Raw genomic sequence first — 17,114 nt, 5'->3', positions numbered from 1 at the left:
AAATCCAAAGTTAATGCTAAAAATATGTGTTGGGATAGTGACAGTTTTGCAATTCGTTGTGTGCAACATGACAGATTATTCCCTCCACTGTAAAAAGTTGAAGATGCTTCTCAGTTTTGGTCAATCAATTTATATTCGTTCACATCTCCAATCAAGGCCTGTGGTTATTATGCCTTTTACAACGCAATATTTAGTTGAGCTTTCTCCCAGTGCACTGCCTCTCTCTTTTACTCTGCGGGGTACAATGTAAAATTGGTTCAAGCATTGCTGGCAACGCGCTGCAGGCAACAACACATCACCTGCCCGGAAAAGCTAGCCCCTCCCCCTCCCCCGCCACCTACCAACATCTCCACCGACTTCCCGCCCACTCGGCGTTTCCCTCTCGCTTCCTCCCGCGCGCCTTGCTGCTCATTAGTAAGAGTTTTGAATGCTATTACAGCGTCATCTACTCAACTCCCCCTCAACTCAACCCCTCCGCCCCTCCACCCCTCCGCACTGTTTGTACACATGTGCATAAGTGCAGTGCAAACATACACACCCACGCCGACACCAATACACAGGCAGCAGCCGACACACACGGACACGAAGCCGCTGGCACTTTTCGCTTTTTGCGCACACGTACGTTCGTACAAACACAGGTTTTTGCCCTGATACCCGGCCACGCCCACAACCATCGGCTCCTGGGCAGAAAAAGAAGAAGGTAAAAGAGTGCGCAAGGTGCGGAGGACGCAGGATGACAGCAAGAACACGGACAAAAGGCGTAACTAGCCCGCAGAAGTTGGCAAGACAATGCGCTTAGAATTGGTAAGATTAGTTCGGGTATTCGGCACACAGCCCCGCCCAGCCCCGCCCAGCCCCCCGGCCACGCCACCTTCTCGGCTAATCTCTTTGACATTTCCAGATTTACCTGAGCCAGGTGGCCAGTTGTAAGCCCCACTCTGCGAAAGTTGCCATCCGTGCCTCGTGCATTTTTAACAGCAGCAGAGCAGCAGTAGTTGCACCTCTAAGTTTTTGGGCTGACATTTAATTAGTGCACATAGAATGCAGCCCCACAGTTGCCAGATTTGCCTGGAATTTCAGCCATTTCCATCCGATCCCTTGGGCACTTGCCATAAGCCCTGAATGGCAGAAAAACGCTTGGGGTAAAATGTGTATCATAATTTAGCTATCTTAGCTTGCGAATGTGAATTAGAGTTCAGAGCTTCACAATTGCGAACTGTCAAAGTATATATTACTAAATAACTAGAGAATTACCTATCTAACATATACAAGATGTTATTTCTTCTTGTTTAAATATTAATAACACGCCATTAAATTGAAGAATTTTCCAATAGTCGATATATGCCTGGAATCTTATTAAATCTGCCATTCAATGTTAATTATAAGAAATCTGGCACTTGCTAGGCGGATCAAACTTGATGCAACAAAGTAATTCTTCTATTTTTATTTTTACTATTGCCATTACTATTATTAATTTCTATTAGAAATTACTACCATGTACAAGTAAATTCAAGTTATACAAGTAAATACAAGTGATTCTGTACCAACTAAATACTTTATAGGCGATTGGCGAGCAATTAAACAGAAGTGAAGCATGTAATGAAAATGATTTTGATTTGATTCAGGGGTTTGTAATAGGTAAGCCATCAAAAACAAATTTTTTCAAATTAAATAAACAAGCACATAACCATATCACACTTATGCAAATTGAAGCAAAGCAGTGTGTCTTTCGCAATTTCAATCATTTTCCGGGTGCCTAGGCAATTTGAATCGTTTGACAATAATAGGGAAGCCAAGCAGGATATTTGTTGCACTTTCATTCGTGCTCCGCCGCAAAGAGCTGCCGGTCCCCAAGGACCTTAATTCAATTAGTTTAGCTGCAACTAATCAGTTGATTGACATTAATCAACACCCACAAGCGAATCTGGCGCCGCATCTTGTCGCACCGAATCAATAATCTTATTAATTGCGAAAGGCAACTTTTGGCAATCCAAACAATTGCAGCTTCAGCATTTGTCAACACACTTGTCAGCCGAGTGGCCCCAGATTAAAAGGATTCTCGGAGAATCTGGAGCAGCTCCTCCAGCCAAAGGAGTCCTTGGAGCGTGGCCAATTTCAGCTCTCGTCATATTCGCATTACGCAGACCCAAGTTCGAGAGGCTTTCGTACATCTGGCGATTTGCTCTGTGTTTGCGGCTGCTTGTAATTACTTTAAATTGATATAAACACTTTTGAAATGAAATCGATCTAAGCTTCTTGTTAACAGATTAACATGGGCGCACCCACAATATCGGCCTGCCTGGCAATCTTGTCTGCAGTATACAATTATTATTTATATCCTCACATTGTTGCCATGTGTATACAAATATCCTTGCTCGGGGTGAGCTGGTGTGTGTGTGTGTGTGCGTGTGTTTGTGTGTGGTTTGATAAGCTCTCACTGCGCTTGTGTGTCTGTGTGTGTGTGTGGCACACAAGTAATCCTTGAAACATGTTTTTGATTTGCAATTTAATCAAGATAATCAAGTTTTATGTGTTTTCCGAAAATTGAAAGTGTGCCTGGTGACTTGCCACATTGTTTGCCGACGCCTGCGAAATAGCTGTAATCTTTAAATCGGCCATTAAAGGTTTTTATTAACTGTAATTTAATAACACAGAACCCCGTATTGATGGGCCATCTAATAAGGCGAAATTCTATGGCCTCTTTCGGGCAATTAGTTCGGATCAAAAAGTTAGTCTATTTCAGCGCGCACAGCATGCAGCTGATAACACGTCCATCTATTGGTATGTATGGATTGGACTGGGGAAGCAATTTACGTCCTTTTGCATAGAAATGTAAAACTTTTTCATATTTTTCCACTTGACAAAGTCTTTATGCATCTTGCGTAATAGTTTTATGGCCGTGAGGGAAGCGCAAAAGTTTTATTTTCGCCATCCCCACCGAGCACTTCCAATAACCATTCAATCCGGTCCTCCTCCGTGCTCCTCCTGGCTCCTCCTGGCTCCTCCGTGCTCCTCCGTGCTCCTCCTCCCCAATTCTTCTTCTCCTTTTGCCGCAATTGCAGTTGATGGTTTTGATTTTATTCGTGGATGCACTTTTCTTGTTGGCTGCCCAGATTCTGTCCAGCTCGCATCCATTGTCCCTTTATGCGCACTGCTGTTGTGAGCTTTTATTATTAATATTTCCGCCCGCCCTAAAGCCCCGCGTCCCGCTCCACGCCTTGCTGCGTTATTATTTATTGCTGCTGAAAAATGTTTATCCGCCCCAGCTCGCCAGCAAACTTGACTGCAACTTGTTGGGAAGACAAATTTTTCTTCTCCTTGAGCATTGCATTGTGGGCTGGTCCGCCCGATGCCAAAGCCGGAGTTGTGTTAGTCAGGTCATTATGTGGGCTGACGTTGATGGAATTCGGAGTGCCAGGACTGCACTTAGCGGCCAGGCGGTGGAGCTCTTAGTCCGCGTGGCAACGCGGCGTATGCGTAATGCGTATACGTGATGGTCATGCCAAGTGGAAAACAAGCGGAGAAAGCTCCAAGCGAATCGTATGTAAATAGAAAATTTATCAAACAAGATTGAAATCGGCGCATACATCGCCAGCGCTAAACAAAAGGTCCGATCCCAGGTCTCTTAGGCACAAATCCCAATCCTGAGATGCAATCTGCAGGTTCGTTCATTGCCAGCTAATTTCGTTTAATACAAAAACTGGTCGCTGCTGACCAGCCTTCGTGTTCCCTCATTCCGGGCCAAGATTGTTCTGTCCAAATCTCCTGGCTAACATCACCATGCGCATTTGTGTCCACCCTTCCCGTTCCATCCACCCACACACACGCGCCCTTTTTGCATAAATCAAACAAGCAAATCGACATGTAAACAACAATTTTTGCAAATTCAATTGAATTTCGAACTGTGAAACGAAACGGAGAGCATAACCCTAGTCCTAGTTCCAGTCCCGAGCCGAATCCTTTGGGATTCGGATCCTGGCAATTTTGCCAATCGCACGATACACGTACAAACAGCTACAATAATAGCAACAAAGGCACGCACACTCAATTATTTGCTAAAAGCTTATGTAAACGCCTGCGTGTCAGGGGATTTTATTAACTGCTTCTTGCCGGCCCGGCCCATTGAGCCGATGGCCAGGCTAAGCCGAAATTTAAACCAACCCACACACACGATAGTAGAAATTTGCCCACATATCGCTCGACTCGGATCCAGCATCCTAGATAAGAATCGGGGAAAAGTCTAGCTGGTAAGCTGTACGCCCTCTGCCACCGAAAAGAACAACAATAGTCGGTGAGCAGGAAAATCGAGCCAGTTAATGGGAACACCTCTTCCCCTTGTTGATACCTGGGGGAAACTGAGGCCAAGGACTTCGCCCCAAAAAGCATCCTTCGAGGCGGTATTCCTCTGCTGGCACTCACAAAGAAATTGAAAAATGCTCCGGAATGAATCAAAGTGAAAAACGAATGTGCGAGGCAGAGCCACCGAGCAGCAGACAGAAGGGACTCCGCTCCCGATGTGAGATGTGCGATGTGCGATGTGCGATGTTGAATGTTGGTTGTTGGTTGTTCGATGTGCGCTGCTGATGTGTGTGCTGCGTCCGCCTAACGAGCGAATCGTGTTCGATAAATATTTACCAGTCATTCGTAGCGGCCCTGAACCACCGAAGGAGAAGGATGCGGGCGATGGCGAGGGAGTCACTGCTGAGACACTCCATGCGGGCAGGTGCCCAGCCCCACACTCGAAGAAAAGTCTGACGAAAGCGAGGACATATTCGTCGATTTCCCTCGCAATGCGGTCAGATGGAATTACTAACCTTCAAAGTGGGCAAGGAATATTAATCAACTTATACTTGGGCACAACTACTTCCTTAACTGAAAGTGGAATTAAATCACTTTTGATACTGACAAAAATGAATCGATCACAAAGTATGTATTTCGTAATGTAATTATCACTGCAATATTCCTTAGAATAAATGTTCCAGTTCTTTGGCTTGATATCAGGTCTCAGGATAAAGCAAAGTTCAGGCCAAAAGCCTGAAGTGTAGATTTTGGAGGGATATTCTCGACACCCCCTACCCTTTCTGCCAGTTGAGTGACTCTTTTGAATCCGTGGCGAATCCCGAGCCGTCCATCAGCTGCGTGCTTAGCTAATACCGCGTCGGCAGTGCCTTTGCATCTGTGCATCTATTCGGATTCGCGTCTATGAAATATTCATTCATTTGCAGCTCACTCCGGAGAATCGGTTCATGATGTTTTCCGCTGATACTGCGGCTCCTCCTCCTCCTCCTCCTCCTCCTCCGGGACTCTCTGGTTCTGTAGCTGCTGGTGGAGGTGGAGCTGGAGGTGGAGGTGGAGGAGGCCCTCCTCCCCAACTCATGCTGCGATTTATGAGCGCCCAGTGTGTGCTTTCATAGTTCGCAACTGAATTAATTGGCTACTGCGCCAGAGGCGCAAGATAAGCCGGCGATAGATCCGGACATGTATTTACCATATATTCCGCACTTGCCATTAAAATAATTTAATCAAAATGTTGTTCGCAGTGGTCCAATGCATCCCACAAGGCGCCGGCGAGATCCTGATTTCGATAAAGGCGGATGGCTGGATGGCTGTCGAGGAGATATATCTTTATAGAGCACATGTGCCGCCTGTCTTCTGGTGTGAAAGTGGGTACGTGGGTGGGGAGCATAAATTTTAATCAATTCTTTGCTTACTTTTGCTATCTCTTGGCCGCACTTGCTTTTTTATTTTATTTACTGCTCGGAGTGCGCAACTCTCGAATTGTAATGCACTTTCCTTTCTTGGCCGCCTATTCTTGAGGTGAGCTTATACGCTTTTTGGGTATACTTGGAACTTTGAAGACCTGAAAGCCTGGGCAATAAAAGCAACAAGTTTTATCAACATTTTTCTAAAAACAGATATGAAGTCCCAAGTGACTAAAATGGCTTAAATACATAAATTGTTTCATCATTATGGATTGCGTGCGATTAAAAATTGATAAATTGACACAAAGAAATGTATTGCCCTATGCTAACGTTTATTTTAGGGATGCTAACAATTTGTATACATATTTTAAGAATATTTAAATAAGATTCATCAAAGATACATAAGCATAGATACATTAAAGAATAAGATACAATTTGATCTGATACCAAGGCTTTGATATTAATTTACTCTCATTAATTTCATTGTCCCTTCGAAAGCGTATTCACACTTCTTGGCCAAAACACTGTTGCGTGCTTTTTTACTGCGAAACTGCAGAGCACAGCTGATTGTAACGGAGGCAGATTAAAACTTATGCACACACTCAGCGCAAGTTGGTATTTCCCGGCTCCGAATCTTCGGATCCTGGGAGTGCGACTTAGACTGGCCGTAATGTGAGCCACGCTAGTTTTATGGCAGTCAGACAAATGGGAAAATGGGTTGCGGCCACACCGAGCCCAGTGACAATAAAAAATGTAACTAACCGCCACTGCTCCGGTCGAGGCATTGTAAATGCTTTATGAGCCTTCGGAGTGCCATAATTTTCACTTAATAATCCGTTGAGTAGCTGTCCGTGATTTGTGGCCATCCCGATTCGACCCGATTTGCCGGGAACAAAGCTGAACAGCATAGCATACAGCAGAGTATGGGACAGTCGAGAAAATAAAACAAGGGCGCCGAACAGCAGTGTAATGAGCTGCGGGAGCGGTGGCCAAAACAATTTGAAAGTTTTTGCCAAAACATAATGTGTGGCTAATTTTATTTGTCGCCAATAGGGAGCGATGCCGTCGTCCGCTTGACACACTAATTTATAGTGAGCCAGAGCTCCGGACCACCTGCTTCCAGGCTCCCAGCCCCGGCAGTGGGTATGGCTTTTGGATACTCGTATTCCCGGGACGACTACAGGAGCACCACGAAATATGGCAAAATTATAATGCACAACCTCCACCCGCGCCAGGCACAAAAATTATTTAATGACCAAATTGCACATGAAATTGCGAGCATAAACTAATTACCGCGGATAAAGTTTAACAAAGGCAGCGCAATTGAGTGCTGTTTCCGTGCACTCGAAAGATCAGGGAAAGGCTTTGAATGGACTGATGGAAAGGAATATTATTTCCGTGTAAATTACTCTGCAGTGTATTTATTAAATAGCGACACACAATCAACATCATGAACTTCTTATGTCAATTGTACTTATAAAGTGCTTCTTTGGCGGAATGTAATGTAATGAACTCCTTGTCAATTGACAAGGACAATTGTTTAAATAAGATATCCTTTCCTAGACAGACATATTTTCTTCAGTGTACTGTTCAGTCCTGGCTACAGCTTAACTGGAGGGCGCCCAGCTGGGTAATGGCGCACATCGAATCCCGGTTCGAGGCCAGAGTCCTGCGAATCGACTGCCATCCCGCTGCTTCTGGCCACCAGTCGGCACTCATATGACGAGGCCACCGTTTGTCAGCATTACCGGTATTTACAATATATATTTTAATATTTTCGAGGCCCACACTCTCAGCCAGGTCGCCTCCATCTCCAATCCCTGTGTGTTACGCTGCCAAATTGTTTATGAAAAATTGCGTATGACGACGCCGTCGCTGGCCCATAAATCAAGCCGCCTTGGCCGAGGATTTGGGCCAGCAGCTCCGCTGGCTCCGATGGCTCCGCTCGGTAATTACAATGTAGCCGCCTGTGAATTTAACGATCTGGGGGGACCTCGGGCGGCGGAAACACAGCAATCCCACCCACTTCCGTCCGGAGTCCCATTCCCATCAGAACAGAAAGGGTTCCCTTTCGGTCAGTTCGGTTGGTCAGCGGGTTGCCGGTTGTGCATTCGGGGCGGCATGTTAACAAAAGTGTGAGCGAAGTGGAAAATAACATTAAAAGGGCTATAACAATAACTAACAAAGACACCAAAAGCAAATGGCAATGCCGAATGGTTGGCTAACTGGCCAGGGCCAGGACGCTCTCCACCAGCTTTTCCACTTTCCCGCTCTCCCGCTTTTCCCCTTTTCCCAGCTCGACCAGGAGCCGGCCGACAAAAATTAAATGGCGCGAGAAAATTGCATCGTCGGTGTGGTGCAAAAAGAGAAAAGCAGGTTTACATAATTGCCCGGAGCAAGAGCTCGCACTTGGATAAAAAATCGGCACTTAAGGCACAGTATCTACAAAGTAAGTGTGCACCGAAAGCTTGTTTTATAAGATCCTATTTCAATTAAAAGAGTAAACCGTATATTAATGTAGTTGATTTTAACATTTTTTTGGTAGTCTTAGGATTTTAGTATTAACTTTATGTGAGTTTAATCATTTTTAGAACTTATTTCAGTTTGACTGCGGTATAGTAACAAAATATTTGTACACCGAGTATAGTTATATTTCTGAGACCCATTAGGAAATAAAATAAACACATTAACGGATAATTACTTTTTGCTTCCCTTTTTTACTCGAGAGGAATTTTTCCCAGTGCACGCCCCACAGATTTGCTGCATAAGCCACAGGCTGAGGCCCGGACTGGAAAGCAATCGTTGCTACAGCGCCGTGTGCACACATGTGGCTTACACGGAGCCAGACCCTCTATAATATTAAACTATTTCCAGAAATATACACCCTTTGCCTTGGGCAGCTCTGCGGTGGCATAGTTTTGGCTGCTCCTTTGCTTTAGTTGGGCAGTAAGTCACTTTCACAGAAGGCTGGAATTCAACGGTCCTGGTGATGAGGTAATAAAAGGACATTTTGGCGGGCGATCCTAACAGGAATAATCATCTGGGTTTGGCTTGGAACCTATCTGCTCCTCCTGGTGAAAGTCCGCCTAAAAGTATGCAACACAATCGGCGAGTTGAATCGGCATTCAAGATGCTGCAGTATTTAACCGAACGCCAAGTAAGAATTAGGCCTTGCATACTTTGAGGCTCAATTGCAAATTGATGAAACAAAAGCACTGGTTTAATTGCATTTGAAATACATGCTCTGCACTTCAGGCTAACAATTATTTGTCGGCAAATATTGGTTTGCTCTTGGTGAAATATTTCATCGGCCCGACCAACATTCTAGCCACTCGGAAAACGTATTATCCCCATGTAGATGAGATCATATGAAAAGACAGTGGCTGCTGGTTGACTTTTTATTTATTGCTGAATTCTTGTTAGGTTTGATTGTTTTAATAGCTTAAAATTGACAAACCTATATAAATTATTCAAAAACTTAAATGTTCTCATTGGGCTTCACCGATAAAACAAACATTTATTTACCTAATAATAACCTATCATATAAAATGTCTAACTTACCGCTTTATAAAAAATGATTTGACACGTGTTTTAGCTTCCGCTAACAGAGAAATAAATCCTTCAATGCAAACTAATTAGAGAATACAATTTGTAGCAAAGTACTTAGCCCATAGTTTCCCATTCCGCATATGATGCCCCTTTCGGTGCCCCCTTGTGTGTAAAACCTAAGAAAGTATCCCCCTCTATTCTCTCGAAGATTAAAGTAGCACAGAGCCCTGGGACGGATTAGCTATTCACTACTTAGGCCTAGCATATTTCGAGCGTATTGGATTTTGGTGGCTTAGACTAACGGGGCTTACGACTACTAGAACTGGGATGGGGGCTCAGCAGTTGTGGCACTTGACCAGGCCCACCTCGTCGCAGTTCATGCACTTCAAAGCCACGAACTCGGCAGTGAAGTGGTTGCGGTGCACGGACTTCTTGGACCCGTTGCAGGAGGGGCAGGGCAGCAGGCGGTAGCCGCCGCAGGTCTGGCAGGTGTAGGTGCTGGCCATGGACTTGTACGGCTTGAGCAGCTGCCTCAGCTCGCCGGACTCGTTCAGCCGCTCGACGGTCTCGGCGTCCCCGATGTGCTGGCCCTCGACGTACAGCTGTGGCACCCGCACCTGGCCACTCTGCATCCGCTGGCGCATCTCCGCCTGGTACTCCACGCTCATGAAGACGTCCCGCTCCTCGAACTTGACCAGCAGGGTGCGCAGGATCTGCTTCACGTTGGCACACTTCGTGTAGGTTTCCCGGATGATGCCCATGCTGGTGGTGTACAGCACCACCTTGCCCAGGTCTTTCTCCTTGAAGTTCTGCGGGGCGAGAGGAACGAAGTGGAAAAGCAGATCACAGATTAGTTCGAGGTTAGTTCTGGTTTGGAGTTCGGTGGTGAGATGATGAAAACCAGGCCACCGAAAACTGGAAACTGGCCCGCCATTCGCCACAGAGTGCGGATTTCGAACTCTGTCATGGCCAGGCAGAATGGCAATGCCAAATTGGGTCTCTACCGGCTGGGGATGAAGGCCAACCGCAGACAAAGGCGATGCGGAAGCCGCATAACATACAGGTTTTAGCATTCCAAGCATGATATTCTACGGTTGACTGTCTCATGTTGGGGTGACCAATGCACTTCAATTCCATCTTTAATGTTATGCTCTTCAAAAGAGGTATTTTGAGGATTACATAGATATTATATTGATATTTTCCTACAATTTGAAACACAGTTCTCTGGCTCCATAACCAATTGTACAGTTATTCTGCAGATATCTCTACTTTTCTCTATATTATTATAAAACAAAAATAGTTTTTGGTTACTAACATAACAAACAGATCGTACACCAATTTTAGATTGCATTGCTCTCACATGGAAAAAATAATGTTGTCTGACTTTAATTTCCTACATTATTGGATCAGCTTACATAGAAAATAATTATGTTGTTAAATTGAAAGACGAAAGACCACTGTGGAATATTTTCTGGAATAAATGTGGGCAAATATGGTTAGTTTCTTTCGATTCCTATGCGGTTTTATTTAGTGCTTTATTTTGATTTACTGTATAGCCAGCACTAGGACCTAGAATCAGGTCTTGGCCATAACCCGACAAGGCGGCTTGGGATTCGGGTGCTGAAAACTGGTTGGAAATTGCATTTCGAACTGCGGCTGGGGGAAAAGTCTGCTCTCTCTGCCAGGCTTCGAGTTCATTAGCTTGAGAGTTGGACTCACGTAACCCAACTCCACAGCTCCGCAACTCTGCATGTCACTCAAAATCCTATTAATCAATACAATTAAGCAATAATAGGAAAACTGCTAGGCAATCGACGTCGCCAGCCACCAGAGTCACAATGGAAACCTGGAATGTTTTCCCGACAATTTATGATGTCTTATTTTGTAAGCCAAACCGGTTCGCAGCTGGGTTCGCTCATTTCATTTGACAATTAACATTTCCGTTAGTTGGCCAACTTTGGTGGCGTCTGCTTTGGCTAATGATCCAAGTGGTCCGAACCGAACCGAACCAAACCGAACCGAACCAATCGCATCTGATCCCGGTTCCCCCACCTGCTCTATTCCTGAGGTATCAATGAACCGTGCAGATGCCTTTTGTACACCTAAATAAAAGGTTGAGCAATCTCGAAAGACATTTTGAATGGGCGTTGATTTGAAAACTAAGGAATGCATTTTCGATGATTGGGTGTGGTTATTTAGTGGTATGATAACAACCTGCACTACATAATAGCTGAGTTTTTATTAATAATAATATTGGTAATACAAAAATTTGTTGTTTTCTCAAATGAAGCTATGTCAACGAAACTATTCTTTGATTGTGTGGACACGCAAGCTTCTCTCTGAGGACACTAACAATTTAATTCGTGAGATTAGCGAATGATTAGGTCCTCTACCTCTTGAAACCGGTGAGACGAGAATTCGCATGCCAATGGAAGGAAGAAAACTTATTAAGCTGGTGAGGCGGGGAAATGGAAAATGCACACATACTCGTGCACAGCCGAAGTAAGAGACAAAAACACAGCATTCCAAGAGAGATGCAGCTGCAAGTGCCGTTGTCAACGATAAACGACAAAAGCGAGAAAAATATTTCACGACAAAACTGAAGAAAAGTTCAAAGCCACGCAGCACGAACCGAATCGACAATAAACAACTGGCTGGCTGACAAACAAACAACTAGCTGCGGTCAAATGGAAAGTCAACTCCAGCTCCAAGTGAACGTTGCCGAGCTGTTTTTCCAATTCAATTCCACCGATTTTCTTCTGGCGAAAAGAAAAGCCCCCAAGCTAATAAGCCAGCAAGTGTTGGAGCTGGTGATACCCAATCCGTCAGTGGTTCAATGTCAGCTCAAGCTGATGATTTGCATTGCCAAAAACATAAACACGGCGGCAATTAACAATTGCCACACGTGATTTGCACGGTTGACCTCAGCGACTTGGCGAGTTTTGTCACAGCAGCAGCAGTCGCAGCAGCCGCAGCAGCCGCAGCAGCCGCAGCACAGCAGCAACTGCTACATATAAGTGGCCAAAAGAGAAAGCAGGTCACTTGTATGGCCAAGAGCCAGCGGTGGAGTGATTGGCAATCGAAGAGTTGGGCAACAGCCACATCGAGATGGAGGCTAATGCCGAGCCAGCAGATACTGTTGATGCTTCTCGAAGGTGACAAAGTGAGTTGCACGGGCATGTTTTCCGAGCTGAGCTCCAATTTGTGGGCAATCGGCAATCGGCAATCGAAAAATCGGTGAGCGCTCTAATTATGGCTTGCAGCATGCGCTGAAGAGGCCTGGAAAGGGGCAAAAATAGGTAGAAGACAGGGCCAAGACAATGCTGGCCCAGCTTTTCACTTTCGATTTTACTGCTCTGCATGCCGGCTGCATTGTAATTAGCAGCATCTCACTTTCCTCATTGTGGCTACGAATGCTTCCTGCTGCCCGAATCATTTGCTCATTTGCATGCGAGCCGCTATAAGGCCATAAAACATTTCTATTCAGTTAGCATCCACTTAAGTTATGCCGATCCGCCGTTGTTTCTAGTCCGCCAAGCAGGCCAGCTATCATTCCATCAATTCATCAGGTTCAGAAAGTGAAAAGCCACAGAGTCGTAGGCCGCGACGCGAAGCAAAACAATTAATGTGATCTAAAATCTGCTCATTAAATTAGATAAAGGGAAATCTCGGAGCGGGCAACTAATAAAAGCTAAAAAGCATAAAAACTACATCGTGCCCAAGCAGAAGTGTGGTGTATTTGGACTACAAGATTTCTACTCCCGTCACGGTTGATAAAGGCAAAGCGGGCGAAAAGCGCTCCGAAAGCCGGAAAAACGATTGAGCGGTAATCCAACAAACGGGGACAGGTTTCTGATCCTAACTGGCGTTCGGTGGCGAAAGACTCGAAAGTAATGACAACTATTCCGAAACCCTAATGTGAGCCGCGATTGGGGAATGGAAATTCCTAATGGCAGCAATTCAGATAATTTGGGACATTAAAATCCACATTTTTTTTTTTGATTTCTGAAGACGCAATCGAAATAATAGAAAGCCAAGTCGGTTATAATAAATGAGTATTACTTATATATTTATGACTATTTTTTGCTAGCATGTAGAGGAATGATATAAGAATGGTATAAGTTCTCTAGAAACTAGAAAGCTCTTCAAACAAATTGGTAAATAAAAGTTAATTTGCAAATTCGTGTGGTATACATAGATGGATGAATATGGTCTCTCCTTAAAACATCAACTTTAAATCGAAATTTCGATGGCGGCAGTGCTATAAATTTCACTGACTTTGAAGATTTTTAATCAAAATACTAGAAAGCTCCTCACGCCAATGATCATAAATCAGCGAAGAGATATTGATTAATCAAGTGAATTAATTAAGATCGCTCTATGCAAATCTAGTTCCGAGAACACGCCTCGGTTCGGAAAAGAAACTGTCACTAATCCCGCTTTTACGATGACAACTCCACTCGGCTCCATTGCTCCATTGTCTCCGCGGCATTAGCTGTTCTTTTATTTGCTTTCCAGCCCCAACTCCCAACTGCCAACTCCCAACTGCCAACTGCCCGACATTGACTGCGATTAGTCGTGTCAATCCCGCACCCAAACTACATGTCGCTGGGAACGCGACTTTGGCCAAGGCGGTAACTGGCCAACTGACTTTCTGGGCAAGTTGTAAGCGCGCGCTAAGCGCATACAAAACGACATCGGCGGAGACAAAATAAGCCACTTAACGGTTTCCATTATAATTGAAGAAGAAACCGGCGAAGACGCTGAAAGCGCAGCTGGTTTCCCAGATCTCGGGGCTTCCGAGGGGACATTGGGGAGCCTCTGGCTGTTCATTAGATTACGGGCAATACGAAACACGAAATACAAAATGTGAAAGATATATTGAATGGCCACAGCCACACATCGGCCGCCGCAATTGTTGGCCAGCACTTTCTCCATTTCAGCCAACTGAAATGCCGAAATGCCGAGATGCCGAGATGCAGACAATTGGCAAGATGCTCGCACCGAGCCAATTGCATAATTCGGTCGGGCAGGTGACTCAACGCCCAGCAGCGTGGGAACCCAATAAGCATTGATAACTGAATATTCATATCGATATTCACTCACCGCAGCGGAGGGCAACATTTCAGAAAAGTATTCTGAGGTCGTTGCATCGGGTAATGTAAGCGGTTGCAAGATATAGTTGCTGATCTCGTAAGTTCCCAAGATCAAAATGATAAAATAAACCAAAATCAAATTACTTTTCAGCCTTAAGTTTGGCAAATAATAATAATAACGCCAGAAGACTTAAAAGATTTCACGTGCTAGATCTTCCTGTCAGGCATTAAGTATTAAAACATGTTATGCATAGAGTATGTAGTAGGGCTTAATGGATAACTAATGCCTCTGTTGATTTAAGATTAATTATAAAATTTGCTTATTGTCATACTTGCTGAAGACAGATTTTAAATAAAAAGAGAAGAAAAAAAAATTACTTTTCAAAAATATCATAATTCTAATCGAAACACTGTATTTCTAAGCATGTGGTTTAGTGCGTGCTAAATGTTATTTTTTACCAAAAAAAACTTTAAAATGGTAAACCAAAACTAATAAAAGCTATAGTCGACTTCCTCAACTGTCAGATTCCCGTTAGTGAGCTAGTGGCAGGCGAGGTAGTTGGATTTCCATTTCGATAGAGAAAAAAGTTTAAAAAAACTAACAGCATTTTTAGTAATAATGGGCGTCAATCTGCATACCTTAACTTAATATTTGGCTTTCATAATTTCCCATTTTTCCATATTGATGCGGACAACAGACGGACGGATATGGCCAGATCTAGCTATTGGCCAAGTTAAATACTAATCATCGAATTTTTATGTCCTTTTACTTTATAGTTATTTTATAACCCCTCAAAGAACCTTAAATCTATTAGCTACTCTCACTTGCTACGAGGTTGTGGTAGATACATTTTGTTATTAGATACAAATAGTAGATACAAATGTTATTGGTCAGAGGTGAGAGCAAAGTGAGATTTCTGTGTGCCAATTGCAAGATGCAGAGAGTTACCATTGAAATGAAGCTTAAGACAGTGATTAGTAGCCCGGTAATAGGGGTATGCAGCTGATTGGCAATGCCTCCCGTTATCCAATCATACCATCCCATCCCAATGTGATCCCGGAACTCACCTTGGCATTGGGCTGCTGCTGGAGCTGCAAGAACGTGGCTATTCCATTGCGCACACGGTTCTTGACGCCCCGCACCGTTCCCTTGGCCGATCGGATGGTGGACTGGGTGGAACTGGCCCCACATCGCACGTCCCGATAGCCGGCGAAGAGGTCTTGCTGCTCCGTTAGGATCCCGCTCTCGGAGCCCGCCTCAGATCCCGCTCCCGTGGAGTGGTCCGCCTCGTCGCCGCTTCTCGCGCTTCTCGCGCCGAAGTTCTCGTGCTCGTTGATGTGAAAGCTGTAGTACTGGTCGTCAGCATACTTGTAGTTGATATTGCCGCGGTGTCCGCCGATGCTGCTGCTGGCGGGCAGAGACTGCGCCTCCTCACCGGTTTGCACAAAGTTGGCCCGCTCCACGGCGGCCCGCAGCTCCTCGATCTTGTCCTCGCTCAGCGACTCGCGGGCCAGGCGGAACGGACTGGGCTGCTCCGAGATTTGGTCGGGCGCCTGGATCTTCTCCTCGTCCTCTGGCTGCGAGAACTGCACCACATACTCGGCGCTCCTCCGGTCCCGTATGTCCCGGAGCAGGCTGTCGGGCAGCAGGGCGCCCAGGACCCGCAAGGACTTTTGGCGCTGCCGCTGGCCACTGGGCTGGGAGGCGGACTGGCGCACGTACTCCGTGCTACTGCCGTGCATGGAGTCGCTGCCCAGCGAGGAGGGGCCACTCTCCTCGCTGTCGCCCGGCTTGGTGGGCAATCCGGTGCTCTCCAGGTCGCTGCCATTGCCGCTGTCCGCGGTCTCACAGTGGGCCGCGTACTGCTGATACTGGTCCATGAAGAGGCCGCCCGCGTTACCGCCCTTGCTCACAGGGGGCGTGGCCAGCACCATACTGGTGGTCACTTATCTGGCTAGGTAGACTCTGCGGAGTAGGCCGACTTTCGGCTGCACTGTATTGGCTTTTATCGGCTTGGGCCAGGAAAATTCAAGCGTTCAATGACTCTGACGGCCGTTGCACCCGAGACGTCGCATGTCTTTATGCTTCAGATATCGTCGTTAGACTGGCCCGACTTTTTCTGGCTAAGATGGCAAGCCAGAGCTGCGATCGCCTCACTCGACTCTCTCTCTCTTCATTCACTTTATTCAGCGCTCGCTCAGCTGGAGATTCAGCAACTCCACGGTGGCTTTCTTTAGGCCAGATTGCACCTCCGCAGCGCGTTATTAGATTTGGTAATTTGGAGCCCGTTGCCGCGCTCAAATTGTTTGTCATTAGCAGGAGAAGAAGTTTCTGGCCGCCTCGTGAATTAGCAAATGGCCTACAGAGCCGGAGCAGCAGCTGCCAGAATTGGCATGACGCCTGCGCGTGACTGTGACGCGATCCAACTGGGAAATGTAGTAAGCCAGATCGGAGTTCCGAGATGGCAGAACCGCAAGAACGCGAGTTAGCGGGGCTCCAGCAGCGCCTATTAAATAATATTTCAATTAGGGGTCCATCATCGCTGGCACTTGACCTAGTTGACCCACTCTTTTGGTTAGCGGTTTCCGATTGATTTGGCAGCAATAGTCAGGCGCCTATGAATAACAGATGCGCTCTCCTATGTGATTATCAACTGGAAAACAAGAAAAACACAATAAAGTATATATAAGTAAGCTGAAAAATGTTTAGGTGAGAATTTGGTAGGGTTGTTTTTGAGCTACTTGAATATTATTGCTTGGGCATTTA

At 45.5% G+C, this 17,114-nt stretch overlaps 1 protein-coding gene across 1 annotated transcript; it reads right to left on the bottom strand.

The window, feature by feature from the left end:
- Window positions 1–9,086: 9,086 nt before the first annotated feature.
- Window positions 9,087–16,459, bottom strand: LOC26526979 (glutaredoxin domain-containing cysteine-rich protein CG31559). Its single transcript, XM_015155056.2, has 2 exons — window positions 15,416–16,459; window positions 9,087–10,060 (listed from the first exon to the last, which is right to left on the bottom strand). Exons 1-2 carry the CDS (start codon window positions 16,280–16,282, stop codon window positions 9,587–9,589), a joined length of 1,341 nt encoding a protein of 446 aa, XP_015010542.2. The 5' UTR covers window positions 16,283–16,459; the 3' UTR covers window positions 9,087–9,586.
- Between the last annotated feature and the right edge of the window lie 655 nt (window positions 16,460–17,114).

Source organism: Drosophila erecta, unplaced genomic scaffold (assembly GCF_003286155.1).
Source record: "Drosophila erecta strain 14021-0224.00,06,07 unplaced genomic scaffold, DereRS2 tig00000000-arrow-pilon, whole genome shotgun sequence".
Lineage (NCBI taxonomy): Eukaryota > Metazoa > Arthropoda > Insecta > Diptera > Drosophilidae > Drosophila > Drosophila erecta.
This window is presented reverse-complemented; position numbering and strand designations above follow the sequence as displayed.

Bases quoted from the DNA above. Each gene is read 5' to 3' on its own strand.
- LOC26526979 (XM_015155056.2), bottom strand. From the start codon at position 16,282: ATGGTGCTGGCCACGCCCCCTGTGAGCAAGGGCGGTAACGCGGGCGGC. The intron at 10,061-15,415 runs GTGAGTTCCGGG...CTCGCCCCGCAG, and splicing joins AGCAGCAGCCCAATGCCAAG to AACTTCAAGGAGAAAGACCT.